The sequence below is a fragment of the Canis lupus genome, chromosome 13 (genome assembly GCF_048164855.1).
Source record: "Canis lupus baileyi chromosome 13, mCanLup2.hap1, whole genome shotgun sequence".
NCBI classification, from domain to species: Eukaryota; Metazoa; Chordata; class Mammalia; order Carnivora; family Canidae; genus Canis; species Canis lupus.
Window position 1 is genome coordinate 36,371,765 of NC_132850.1, and position 14,478 is coordinate 36,386,242.

Below are 14,478 nucleotides of genomic sequence, written 5' to 3' on the forward strand. Positions count from 1 at the left end.
ACCTATGGTAGAAATTTGGTTTTAAAACAGTCTGTATGACATTTCTCTTAAATCTTTTGGTTTGATCTCCAAACTTAGTAATTATATTAAAGGGTATCTGGAAATTATACTGCAACTCTAAGTAGCCTTTAAACTTATTCCAATAATGCTATATGAACAAAAATCATTTATTTTAGAAGTCCCTAAGAGATCTCAATTTTTTTCTGGAAAGTCCCTTTGCTCACTTTCAGTAATGATTTCCCAACAACAAGAGCATTCTAGGTAAGGCATGTGGAGGAGACTGGCACATTCTTGATGATCAGAGAATACTGGATCCAGTATTACTGTGCTTCCTTGGGCTAGCCTCATTTTCCTCATCTGTTAAGTGGGTTATGAGATGTTCATATTCCACATCATCAGATAACACACTTAAAGCGTTTGACAATGTGTCTGACACACAGAATCCATCAAATATTTTCACTGGGGACCTTAAAACTCCCTCTCCCTCTAAGTGACCTCTCAATAAATTCACTGGGATTTATACTTTACACAAAATAAAAAATTTTTTCCTTCCATATTTTTTCCATCAACTTTTCCCTAGAAAATGATTTATATACCATGTTTTACAACAAATCCACACCATCCCACCCTGTCACCCCAGAGGACTTGGAAAGGATGGTAGTGTCTGAGATCCTGTTTGTCTGGTTTCACCCTATCTTGAGGCCACCCTCAGGGAATAAGTAAAACAATAGTGGAATCTGTTCCACAGTCCTAAGGACTCAAAAATAGAGACTGTTCCTTCTTAGAAACAGCAGGTTTAATTAAAACCTTAAAGCAAAGTTGGGTCAAAAAGACTCTTTACTAGGCTTCATCTTCCTCAATCTTTATTTCTAACTACTTTCCCTTCAGGGATTCACTGGGCAAATCAAATAGACCAAAACAAAACAAAACAAAACAAAAAACTGGTTTCTCCTCTGACCCCTTCAACCACTTGCCTCCAATATACAGACATTAACCATACACATTCCTTATGCTTCTTGTGAAAGATAAAAACTTATGTGAAATTTAAAAGTACATGTGAAAGGATTCCTTTCCTAAAGGACAGTTATTTCAGACAATTCAAATCCTCTTGTGCTAAACAAGTGCTAATAAACTCTTAACCTTAGGCCTCAATACCTGGGACTAATTTTATTGGTATAACAGTCACATGGGCCCAAAGGAACCAAGTTACTTAGACCAGTAACTAAAGAATTACTTTTACAGCTAATTACTGTAATATAAAATAGGAATTTATAACTTGCATAAACTCCAATCCAGAAAACCACACAAAACATCTCCAGAAACCAAATGGATATTGGCCAAATTCCACCTCCTAGCAGCTTGTTTCTATCAGCATTCACATTTACTAGAGAAAATAGAGCTACTTAATGCTTCTGAAAGTCATTAGATTTTTCCAACAGGCACAAGAACTGCAGAATATATTTACATGTCACAAATAATTTCCCCAACCCCAACAGTATTGAAAGCACAGTAAACATCCTCGATAGTGCTTTTTCTTTTTCTTTCTCCTTTTTTTTTTTATTTACCAATTTAATGATTAATATAACTTAAATGCAAGAATTCCTTGTTCAGCAAAGCAATTATAACTGCCCTTTATTCTGGTAGAATAAATGATGAATATGTTTGTCTCCTGGCAGCAAGTCGACTTTTATTTTCCAATTGGAAGATATTTCCTCAGTCACAGCAGTGACAGTAGCCATTAGCAGCTAAGTAGCTTAAGGACCCTATTTGACATAGCTTTTGCCAGACTCTTGCATTCCGTATGTCTGACACCGTTGCCAAAAGGGAAACTTGTTTATTTAAGAAACATTCAACAGAGGCCAGCCAAATTCACACTGGGCTGACCAGTGAGATGGTTGCCTCTAACTGGAGGCATCTGTCACATACCAGGCAAAGTGTCACTTTTTCCAGTACTACTGGATGATTGCAGGTAGCTCTGGATGAACTAGTGGCCTATACTGTCCTTGTTAAAACTATGAGTAGCACAATAAAATATAATAGAAATGTAATAATTAAGAGAACAAAAGAACAATTACTAGAGATGATAGGAATTTAGAGTTTCTATCTAACTATTACAAATTATTCCTAGGACCCAGAAAGTTACATTAAAAAAAAAAAAGATTTCATTTATTTATTTAGATAAAGAGAGCATGTGTGTGGGAAGTGGGGTAGGAACAGAGGGGAGGGACAGGAAAGGAAAAGAATCTCTAGCAGACTCTGTGCTGAGCCTTGAGCCTAAAGCGGGCTTGATCTCACAACCCCAGATCATGACCTGAGCTGAAACCAAGAGTTGGACATTAACTGACTGAGCCATCCAGGCGCTCAGGAAGTTATCTATTCTAAGCAGGCACTACTAGGGCCATCAACTAGTCTTCATTGCACCTTTTTGAAAACAGAAATGGGTAACCTTTATACTAGGCCAATGCAACCCACACCAAGAACTCCACTTGCTACTCCTGGCCTTCACAATTACACATGGCTCTGGCCAAAAGCTCATCCCCTGAAAGCAATGTGCTATGGCCCCAGTGCCAGATGTAACTAATGCACACAAGAACTACATGCAGAATCTTTAGCTTTTCAGCTCTTCATGAACCTCAACCATTTCTAGAACTGGTGCCACTCTCAACCATTTCTAGAACTGGTGCCACTCTCAACCATTTCTAGAACTGGTACCACTAGAAGGAGGAAAACATTCTTTTTTTTTTTTTTTTTTAAATAAAAAGGATGATTATAACATATGTCTGGTTATTTTTCTAAATGCTAACAGCCAGGATAATTTGGGAAAGTGTGATGACACTTAAGAGCCAGAGGCAAAACTATTCTGGGGCAGAAGAATTTAAATTCTCCAACACCTTCTTGAGACCACACGACTGTCACTTCAAAAATTAGATCCAGAGTATACTTTTCCACACTGGAAAGGCTGGGTAATTAGAATGGAAGGGGTGTGGGAACTAGAGTGTGAAAATGTTAGGCAAGCAATAGAGTTTACTTATATCAACCACCTATAGTGCAGTCTATGCTTCCAACATAAAACCCACCAAAGATTCTTATGTAAAACTGAACCACCTACACTCAAGTTTCTGATCACAGCAACCAAATGTGTGGTTCAGCTCGGCACTTTTAAGCAATAGAAATAGGATCCTGAATTATAAAGCATATCATAATATTATTCTTAATAATTCCCAGAAAACCTACAAATGAGAACCAGATCAACTTTTCAAACATACTCAGTTCCTCAGATATTAACATACTAGCCTTACAAGCTTTGATCACTTGGGCAAGACCAAAGCAAAAATCAATGCAAATAAAGTCAAGTATGAACATCTAAAACAGTGAAGCACAAAACAGATGGTCTTACTTGTCGGGTCAGGCTTTACAGCTCTGATGCCAAAGAGAAGTAAGTGACTTAATTAAGCTGTGCGGACTAGGCTTCCTGACCTCAGGCCATTACTTAACCAGTATGATGACACAGTGGATTATAAAGACTAAACGGACATATGGATGCACGGGGAACTCTGCAGGGCAACTCTTAATAAACGGCATTAAGAAACACTTCATGTTATGCAAAAGCAAAGCAGCTGCAAAGGTCAAAGAGCTTTGATAAATATGCAGAAAGGGGTATGAAACTATGAAGTAAATGTAGAGGGGAGAGAATGTCCCAACACTAACATTTTGATTTTGTTTTTAAATTAAAATATCTGATCAATGAAATGATGCCTCCCTCTATATATATTCAGACCTGGTGACATTATGCATAATCATCAATGCATGCAAACTGTATAAAACATGACTAAAACCAATCTTTTATCTCCAGTCTCTAACTCCCTTAACAACATTAACAAGCAATCTACATAGTATTTCCTAAGTGACCAATATTTAGCTTCATTTTCCTCTTTAGAAGATGTAAAACTAGAATTTCTGTTTTTTTTTTTTTGCCAACTGAACAAGTTAATATACCCAAAGATATACTACTATCCCCCATATAGCATACTAGAGATTTCCAGTAATAATTTTTAATCAATTTCTGAACAATCATTAAGTGCAACATCTCAGAGAGACTAGAGTTAAGTCTGGCTTTGCCATTTAGTTAGTAGTGGGTTACTTCTGGCAATTAGTGTTCTTCATTGAAGATACAGAAATAACACCTATTTGATAGGGTTGTTATGAGGATTAAAATAGGCAATTTCTATAACATAGTTTTAGCATGTTTCATGGCACACAGAGTGCTCAGTAGAAGGCCATCTATTTAAGTAAAGAAGATTTGGTTAATTTAAGTGATCACATGAATATCATTAAAGATCCACAAGTCCCTTAAAGTTTGGAAAGAGAACTCTGAAGTAGAGGCATATTATAAGAAGGAAATACCAAACCAAAGTAGGGAAAACAAACACCTCAGCAGTGAGAGAAGGGAGCTCTTAACAATGAACTTCATTCAGTGAAGGACAGTCACATGAAGGAAGCTGCTCAAAAAGTAAAGGTTTGGCAGCCTTGTGAAGATACACTAAAAGAACATTCTTTACAACTAAAGAAATAAATCATAATGAATGGTTAACAAGACTCAAAAGACAGGGTGCATTTAGCAGAAAAGGATGAAGTTATTTTAAGATGGGAAAAACTGAAGACTTCTAGGAGAAAATCTACTATGCTTTTCATAGTGCATTAAAAAATAATAAAAGATATGTCTAGTTACCAACAGACACATAGATGTCTGAGTAACATTGCTTCTAACTCTATGGATTTCACTGAGAGTCTTTCAAATTTTTAAGGTAAGTGTGTCTCAACCTAAAGAAACGATGGAGCAAACATGCTTCATTATTAGGATCACTTTACTACTTAATCAGTCCATTTTTGTCAAAAAAAGACCTCAGTCTTTGATCATTCTCTTGTAAAAAAATTAAGTCATGCTATTTGGACATTTGTAAAATACGTTTATAAAGCTGTGTGTTAAACTAGTCTCCCATCAAAGAGAAAATCAGACTACAAAAACAACAACAAAAGTATGTCACTTGTACTTAATTAATTATATTAAGGTATCTAAGGTGTTTTACCTTTAAAATATGCATTTATATGTAATACAATAGCAAGCTCTGGATTGGACAACCCTGCTACATTAGAGAAAAACAAATATAAATAACTAAAGTTTTACCAAGTATTATTTTATTCATTAGTTGTCTATCATTCATTCAACACATATGAATTTACTGGGATAAGAATCAATGAAATGTAAAAATCCGTGTCTTCATGGAACTTACCTCCTAGCAGAGGAAGAACCTTAGTAGGGTCTATTTCAGAAACAAGCTATTTTGACTGATTTGATTAAAAGCTTATTTGAAAACATCACAATTAAGTAGTATGCATTTTAATTTATATAAATAAGGTCTGAATAAAAAAGCAGTTTATCTTGAAGGCCCTCTACTTAACCTGCAGCTAAAACTACTTAAGTGCTTAATATTTATTTTGCATGATCTCATTTAATTATCACACCCACTTTATTATTTTTTTTAAAGATTTTATTTTTTTTAAAGTAACCTCTACACCCAATGGGGGTACTTGAACTCACAACCTGAGATCATAAGTCATACTCTACTGACTGAACCAGCCAGGTGTCCCATCATCACATCAACTTAATGCAATTATTTTTATTATTCCCATTTTCCAGAAGAAACCAAGGAAGGCTTGACTAATTTGTCCAAGAGAACATAGTGGTGGAGGCAGAATTCTTAACCACTGATCAATTAGTCACACTCATTCATTCAACAAATGTTTAATGAAAGCCTTCCAAAGAACATGAATGATGGTAGGTGCTGAAGATATGATCCCTGCCCTCACCTAGCTTACATTTTAGTAGAGTAGACCATAATAAACTAGTAAACCAATATGCAATTATATTAAATGCCAAGAAGAATACAAAGTGAAAGTGAAAGAGAAAAGGATAGTCAAGGAAGGCCTCTCTGAGGAGGTGGCATTAAACCCAAATTGGAAGGAAAAAGAAAAAACTAGCTAGGAATGAAATGAAAAACAAAGATTCTAGGAAACTAAATTAGCAAAAGCTGTGAGCCAGAATAACATTAGCAACTAAACTCAGAGCCGTAAGGAGGCCTGTATGGCCAGAACATGGTCAGTGAATAAGAGAAAACCTCTCTTTCCCCTGCATCTCATCTTAGTGAGAGACCAAATTACATAGCACTTTCTAGCCAGGGAGAACCATAATTTAATGACTCAACAAGAGAAAAGGGACTGTGATAATAATCATGTCAAGACAATAACCAAGACTATCAAAAGCAGACTGGGACATAAAGTCATTCTATTTACTAGCCTTGGTGAGTAATGTGGACTTTATTTATTAATTTTAAAGATTTTATTTATTTATTCATGAGAGACACAGAGATGTAGGTAGAGGGAGAAGCAGGCTCCCGACGGGGAGCCTGATGCGAGACTCAATCCCAGGACCTTGGGATCATGCCCTGAGTTGAAGGCAGACACTCAACCACTGAACTACCCAGGTGTAACTATCTATCTATCTTTTTAGATTTTTATTTATTTGACAGAGAGAGAATACAAGCAGGGGGAGCAGGAGAGGGAGAAGAAGACTCCCTGCTAAGCAGGCCCGACTCAGCACACAGCCTGATCCCAGGACCCTGGGATCATGACCTGAGCCATGGGCAAGATGCTTAACTAACTGAGCCCTCCAAGTGCCCCATGTGGACTTTATTCTTAATGGAATGAAAGTCATTTAAAGGGTTTTAAGCAGGGGAGTGACATGCTCTAATACATATTTTAAGAAAATCACTCTTAAAAATTATTTTTAAAAAAATCGTATAAGAAACAGATTGGAAGAAGGGTGAGAATGGAAACAGGAGTCTCAGTTAGGAGGCTGGAATGGTTGTCTATATAAGAGATACGTTGGACTAGGTTGGTGGCAGTAAAGTGGAAACAGAATCAGGAGGTTTGCTGATAGGTTGGCTGGAGAAGTGAGTGAGAGGGAGAAATAAAGAACAAATCCTAGTTTTCTGACTTTGGCAGCCACAGGGATGGCACTACTATTTGAAAAAACAAACACTAGTATTGGATATTGACTTAGAGGCATTGTGTATCCCTGAACCTTTTTAAAAAAATCTAGTTCAGGGGTGCCTGGCTGGCTCAGTCAGTGGAACATGTGACTCTTGATCTTAGGGTTGAAACTTCGAGCCCCAAGTTGGGAATAGAAATTACTTAAAAATAAGGTCTTATTAAAAAAAAAAAAAGAAAAGAAAAAAAACCAACCTAGTTCCAAGTCCAGAAGCTCATGGCAAATACTGCAGAGCATGTTATCACAAAAAAACCTTAATTGTAAAGTCTTGGACATTGCTGCTATAGGCCCAATTTTCCCTCACAAACATCAGGCAGATGAATCAAAGGCCTCAACTGCATATATTGGCTCATAGAATCTTGAGTAGATTTTAAACTGCATGCCTCCATCCATGCCTATTTTCTTCCAATGTCATACCAGCTTAAATGATGAAATTCTTTAGGTTTTTAGTTTTTCTTCTATGAGCTATGTCACCTAGTTCAGCAAATTCTAAACAAAGAAATGTCCACGAGCTACAGTGATATATTAAAGTAATATATAATGTGTTAGTGAACTATAGTGACATATTTAAATTTTAAAAATATTGGATAGTGCAAATACTGAGCATTTCTATCATCACAGAAAGATCTATTAATGCTATTCTAGAATCTCTAATATAGTAAACTATTCACAGGAAATCATGTATAACAGAAACAATAGTTTCTCCCAAGCCACTTGGATACCTAGTTGATATCCAAAAAAAATATCCACTGGATTATCTAAAGCCTGTCATTGAGATATTTTAGAGTAGTCATATTCTAGGATATAACACAGACATTAACTCATTTATATGAAGTCAGATAGCAGTAGTGCTCAGGATTACTACCATCCATGGGCACTACCTTTGTGAACTACTTTTAATAGAAGAGTAAATATGAGCTTTGACAATGTGGTGGGAGTGGTAAAATGAAATAAGAGATTCTTTTGACTTCATCCATATTATGCTGGTAACAAGTCTCTTCTAGTAATGGCTCTCCCCTGGCTAATGTTCTGTTGTTAAAGTTCCCATTAGAGCTGGGCTCTGCTGAGTTAACATTTGCACATACCAGACAGGATGCTAACATGAGGTTGGCAGATGATCTACTCTCACTCCTACATTAAAGTCTTAAGAGGTTCTGAAAATGTACCAGTCAAGATGGGTTTTGAATGATTCACAGTTCAACACCATCTAGGAAGAGGCCAAGGCCATCCAAGAGATCTATCAGATCTGAAATGACATGGGAAATACTTGGGTCTGACTGTCCCAAGTGTTTATGATTTGTTCTAAAAAATACAGAGGTAAGAATAAGATACATAGTTTTAAGTAATCAATAAATAAACTAATGAAGCTTTTTTTTTTTTTTTTTAAAGAGAGGGAGCATGTATGAGTGTATGCAGGTGAACAGGGAGTGGGGCGAGCTGGGGGAGTAGAGGGAGAGAGAGAATCTTAGACAGGATCTATGCCTAGCACAGGGCCTGAGTCTCCATCTCACAACCCTGAGATTATGATCTGAGCTGAAATCAAGAGTCAGATGCTTAACCCACTGAGCTACTCAGGTGCCCCATTAAAGTAATGAAGCTCTGAATGGCTTCTCTACGTATAGGAATCAGAACTTCCTCCATTAAAATTTTAGTACAGGGGGGGATCCCTGGGTGGCGCAGCGGTTTGGCGCCTGCCTTTGGCCCAGGGCGCGATCCTGGAGACCCAGGATCGAATCCCACATCAGGCTCCCGGTGCATGGAGCCTGCTTCTCCCTCTGCCTATGTCTCTGCCTCTCTCTCTCTCTCTGTGACTATCATAAATAAATAAAAATTAAAAAAATAAATAAATAAAAAAAAATTTTAGTACAGGGGGAAAAGGAGATAGAATTATAAAAAGGCTACTGTTTGATAACAGTGAATTCCTCCCATTAATTGATGTTCTACAAGGGAAGATGAAGAGGGTAATGAAAGGCAATTTGAGTACCTACTGTATACTGTGCACAATACTAGGCTGTTTCACACACTTTATTCCACTAATTCCTCACAACCAGAGAGATCAGTATTTGTATCCCCATCTTACAAATGAGGAAAGCTAGACCGAAGGGTTAGACTAATTTCATATCGCTACTGAGAAACAGAATTGGGTCCCTGTATGGCCCAGTTAAGCCTCTGATTCTTGGTTTTGGCTCAGGTCATGATCTCATGGGTCAGGAGACTGAGCCCTGCATCTGGCTTCCCCACTCAATGGGGAGTTTACTTGGGGATTCTTTCCCTCTGCCTCTCCCCCCATGCATGCTTGTGCTCGCTCTCTCTCTAAAAAATAAATATATAAATCTTAAAACAACAACAACAGAATCTACTTAGGCAGAAAAGGCACTGATATTTTTGCCAACATTCTCAAAGTGTGGTCCTTAAATTGTTATTGATCCACAAAGATATTAATTAGAAGGGTGGATAAAGGATTGGAAACGTTTATGTCAATTTGACATGGTCATGACATTTCTATTGTATTTTACAAACATTCTGGTCCAACATGGATTTTGGAAATTTTAAAATCCAGTCCCTCATCATAAGAAGCACTACACTCACCTATTGGCACTATGAGGGCTAGGACTCTGTTGTTCATCTTGTTCATCTTGGAATGAATATTCAACATGTGTACCATGCAAGATTTGCTGAAATACTGCACTGAAGTTCTAACCAAGCTTTTCTGACTCCATAGCATTATTTGCTTCCATGAGCTTATCAATCAAATGCTTAAAATATCCTTAAAGAGGTCCAATTTCTATTTAAACATCTCTACGAGAAAATGTACAATTTGTCCTACATATATGTTGAGCTTTAAAGAAAAAGGAAGTTTTGCTTTTTCCTTTTCCAATACAATTGTTTAAAACAATAGAGAGGTTCAGTAAAAAATGGAATTTATTCAGTTCAAAATGGAGTTTATTTTGAAAAGTTATTTATTCATCATGCTGTTATGTATTTGAAATGACAATATACTTCAAACTCAACAAATAAGTTTGGGTGACCAAATATTATGCTATAATTTTTAAAAATGAATTATAAAGAGAACTAAGCAACACGGTCAAGAGTTATGTAAGAAACTATTCACAGGATAGTAATTTCTTAAAACAATAATGTTAAGAATTGTTTTAGAAAAGTTTCCAAAACTAGAGGTTTTTCACACAGGAATTAGAGCTCCTGGTTTCTCTTGTACTAAGTACAGAACACAGGGAATCATTTAGTGAATATGAACCACCCTTAAGTGTACCCTACTTTTCATATTCACATGTATCTTTCAAAAGGAAAACTGAAAATAATGATACTCTTAGAGATATTAATGGGTGTGAACCTACCAAGTCTCAGTAATTAAGATGTTAGTAATTATACCATCTAAGTAAATTTCCACTTCAATTTCTTTCTTCATTGTTTCCTCTAACTTACCCTTCTTTTGTTAAGTCTTAATAACTTGCCAAAATATAACTGGAATAAAGTAGGATTAAAAGTGCTTTAACTTCCAATTCGTAATGAAACTTGTAAAAACTTGCATGTATAAAAAAGTGCATGAGAAAAATGAATATGCTGTCAGACATATCATAATTGTTTCCCAACAGGTTCATTCAAGTTGACAATTATAAAAATTGGATAGAGAACTTTTAAAAAGTTAGTCGTAAAAATGTCTATTTTAAGTGTCTATTTCTGGGAGCTGATTCAGATAGAAGGAGAATAATTTTGAATACCAATCATGACATTCTTTTTATATTGTTTTTATACTGTCTAAAATTCTATTGATAAACATCTTCCATAACTACCCAACAAGAAATATTATCACTTTAAAAACTCTTTATTATGAACACAGAAAATTTGAAGACTTTGGAGACATGGATATAAAGGCCCTATTTAAAAAAAAAAAAAAAAAAAAATAAAGGCCCTATTTTTCAGGAATCATCTGGTAATACTACAGAGACATTAGATACATACATTTTAGAAAATATATTCACACATATATGAATTTAAAGATGTAACCATAATTTTCTAACATATATATATACATATATATACATATATATATACACACACACGTTAAGTATATTTAAGTTATGCTGAAAATTTTTTAACATAGGGAAAGATGCAAAGGAGGACAGACTCAGATTTTAAGAAAATATTTGCAGATACTTACAATGTGCAAAAGTTTTAACACATCCACAAAGCTGTAAAAGAAAAATATAAATGTTTTAAATGAGCCAATGGGGAAATAAATGGTCTTCTGAATTATAAACTGAATACCTACACTTTCTCTGAGCTCATGATCTCCTTGGCAATATGATGGACTTTACTTTTCATTCCAGTATCTTCATCCTGTGGATAAGAGTGCATAAAGAAAGCATTAACTCATAAAAGGATAATGAAGATCAGCTTTGATGTAAATTCGAACTCTGATACTTCTAGGTTTCTGATTTCATACTATATAACATCTCCAATGGCAAACATGAAGAATTACATATGGTTATTGAAGCATAATACAGGAGGAGCTGAGAGCAATAGGTGATTCTCAGCACTATCAGCACTGGACTGATGGATTATCTTGAGGAGCCTGAGCCTTGGTGGAGCAAAACTGTCAATGGTTCAAAACTAAAAAGTCATATTCTACAGGAGAAATGACTCCTACAGGTATCACATAAACATGAGTTCTTCCCATTATCTAACCTAGGAATTCTTCCACTACCCTAAATTTCTCTTATCTGCTGGTAATCATGGCATCTCCTCACAAAGATTCACTGCTAGATATATACCCATATATATCTCCCCTCTGCTTCCTTTAAGATTTAACAAATGCCAAACATTTGGCAATACTGGATTAAAACATTTTATGAAACAAATTGTTATATATAACATTCAAGTTTCCCTCCTCCTCCAAGAATAAATACTAATCTTGCAGTGTGTATTTATTCCTTCCATGTTTTCATATTTAAGTACATAAGAACTTAAATACGATATAAAAAAATCCTAACTCTTCCATCAGAATATAAATATTATTATGCAAAAAATATTCAAGGTAGGCTATGAAACCAACTATTTACAAAAAGTCTTTAAAGAGTTATTAATTCAGAATGCATTAATACTGCAGTCTAGTTAGCCTTAGATATTTTGCCTTGCTATTTGATCTTAGCCCCCAAATTCTTTTTTTTTTTAAAGATTTTATTTATTTATTTGAGAGACAGAGAGAGAGAGAGAGAGAGAGAGAGCACGCGCACATGTGTACATGAGAGCATGAGCATGAGCAGTGGGGAGGAGTAGAGGGAGAAGCAGACTTCCTGCTGAGCAGGGAACCAGATGTGGGGCTCCATCCCAGAACCCTGGGATCATGACCTGAGCTGAAGGCAGATACTTAACTGAGCCATCCAGATGTCCCTCAGATTGAGCCACCCATGTGCCTCTCAAACTCTATCTTTTAAGGAACAGTTAGATAGATGAATTTGACTTTCATCCACATTATTACTCCTCTTTTCTAAAACAGGTTGTTGGATGATCATGACCAACAGACTGGATAAGTTTTGCTCAACTGAGCAAGATGCAGCATAAGATACTCAGCTCCATTCACCAGCTACATTCCTCAGGAAGCAGTCTTAAACACAGCCTTATCTTGCAGACCATGTATCAGTCATGTGCTAATAACCATGACTGTACACTCATACACAGACACACACACAGGGATAATTGTTACTTTGAAAAATTTAGCAAGTCACTGCTTTCCTATTATAATGAGTTTCTTTATATCATCTGTAGCTAGAAAGTTTAATATTTGTAAAATACAGTATATCTTTTTAAAATTGAGAGCCAGAAGAAATGCATTAAAAATGAAAAATGAGGATGCCTGGCTGGCTCAGTTGGCAGAGCATGAGACTCATGATTTCAGGGTTGTGGGTTTGAGCCCCATATTGGGTGCAGAGATTACTCAAAAAAATTAAATAAATCTATTTTTTAAAAAAAGACCTGAAAGAAATCAAGCCATAACTCAGCACTCTTATTTTCAAATGATGTGATGTCCCTTAAAGGTCAAGAGGTGCTAGCAATAGCTTTAAAGAAACCGAGGTATACTGTAGACGGTGAAGCATTTGACTAGCAGAGCCACCTAAAATGTATGCCACTTTTATAACCATCTCTTCAAGTAGGTGTACTTTATTTTCAGTATTTCCCCTTTATTTACGCTCCTCTTTCTAAGATTTGTTTATTATTTGAGAGAATGAGTGCAAAGGAGCAAGTGTGGTGGGGGTTGGGGGATAAAGGGAGCACAGAGCGAGAGAGAGAATCTCAAGCAGACTCCCTGCTGAGCACAGAGCTGGATGAGGGGTTCAATTCTGGCACCCTGAGATCATGACCTGAGCCAAAATCAAGAGTCACTTGCTTAGCTGACTAAGCCACCCAGGCGCTCTTCCTTTCCTCTTTTTATAACTTTGCCTTTGTTAAGTTTCTACTCCAAACAATTTTTTGCCTCTTCAGAACCTTGCTCTGCCAGGTCTCATTTAGAGAGAACTATGTGATGACTCCATAATAAATGTTATCCCCAGGCAGATATCATGCTTCTGTTCCAGCAGGGGACAAAAAATACTTTAACTTAGAAAAACAATTACAGTGTGCCTGACATTCCTTATCTGTAAAATGAAAGTGCTGAATTTGCAACTTTACAATCTTAAGATTTAAACATTAAACATCTCAGGTGTGGCATGGCAAGACCCTGAGACAGAAAGTGGCATCGATTCAGAGGCACTGGAGCTGGTGAGTATGAAGGATGTGTTTCCCTTCTAGAAGCTGAGATTGTAAACTATGGGGGGGGGGGGGTTCTAAATGGTGAGTATTGGCATAAAGACAGACATGTAGGTCAAAGGGAAAAAATTGAGAGAAGCCGGCCCTTAATTTTGTCAATGGATTCTTAACAAAGTTGTCAAGGCACTTCAATGGAAGAAAGAATTGTCTGGTTGGTTTTTGTTCAATAAATGGTTCAAAATTGCTGGACCAATTAGATATCCATAAGTGAAAAGATGAATTTATAAGCTGACATCACATAACAAAAATTATTTAAAAATGTACCCTAGACTTTAAGAGCTAAAACTATAAAACTTCTAGAAGAAAACCTTTGTGACCCTGTATAGGATAACAGTTTTTAGATATGACATCAAAGGCATGATCCATAAAAGAAGAAAATATCGATAAACTAAACTTCATAAATTTAAAACTTATGCTTAAAAAGCCATGATAAAGAAAATAAAAGTCCCAGGTGGTAAAAAAAAAAAAAAAAAAAAATTCATAAACATGGTTCTGTGTCCAGTATATGTAAGTTTGTGAACTGACATTTCATTAAATATTTAAGA

The 14,478-nt window shown here is 36.0% G+C and overlaps 1 protein-coding gene and 1 non-coding gene across 3 annotated transcripts in view; one reads left to right on the plus strand and one right to left on the minus strand.

The window, feature by feature from the left end:
* The window catches only part of FGD6 (FYVE, RhoGEF and PH domain containing 6), a 107,470-nt gene that overhangs the window by 45,464 nt on the left and 47,528 nt on the right, over positions 1-14,478 (minus strand). For both annotated transcript variants that reach the window (XM_072773123.1, XM_072773122.1), the window contains exons 4-5: positions 11,400-11,467; positions 11,289-11,319 (exon numbers count right to left, since the gene is read on the minus strand). In XM_072773123.1, coding sequence (XP_072629224.1) covers positions 11,289-11,319; positions 11,400-11,467 — 99 coding nt within the window. The remainder of the gene's footprint in view (positions 1-11,288; positions 11,320-11,399; positions 11,468-14,478) is intronic.
* TRNAM-CAU (transfer RNA methionine (anticodon CAU)) lies at positions 12,982-13,054 on the plus strand. The gene has a single exon. It is a non-coding gene; the product is annotated as a tRNA-Met (tRNA).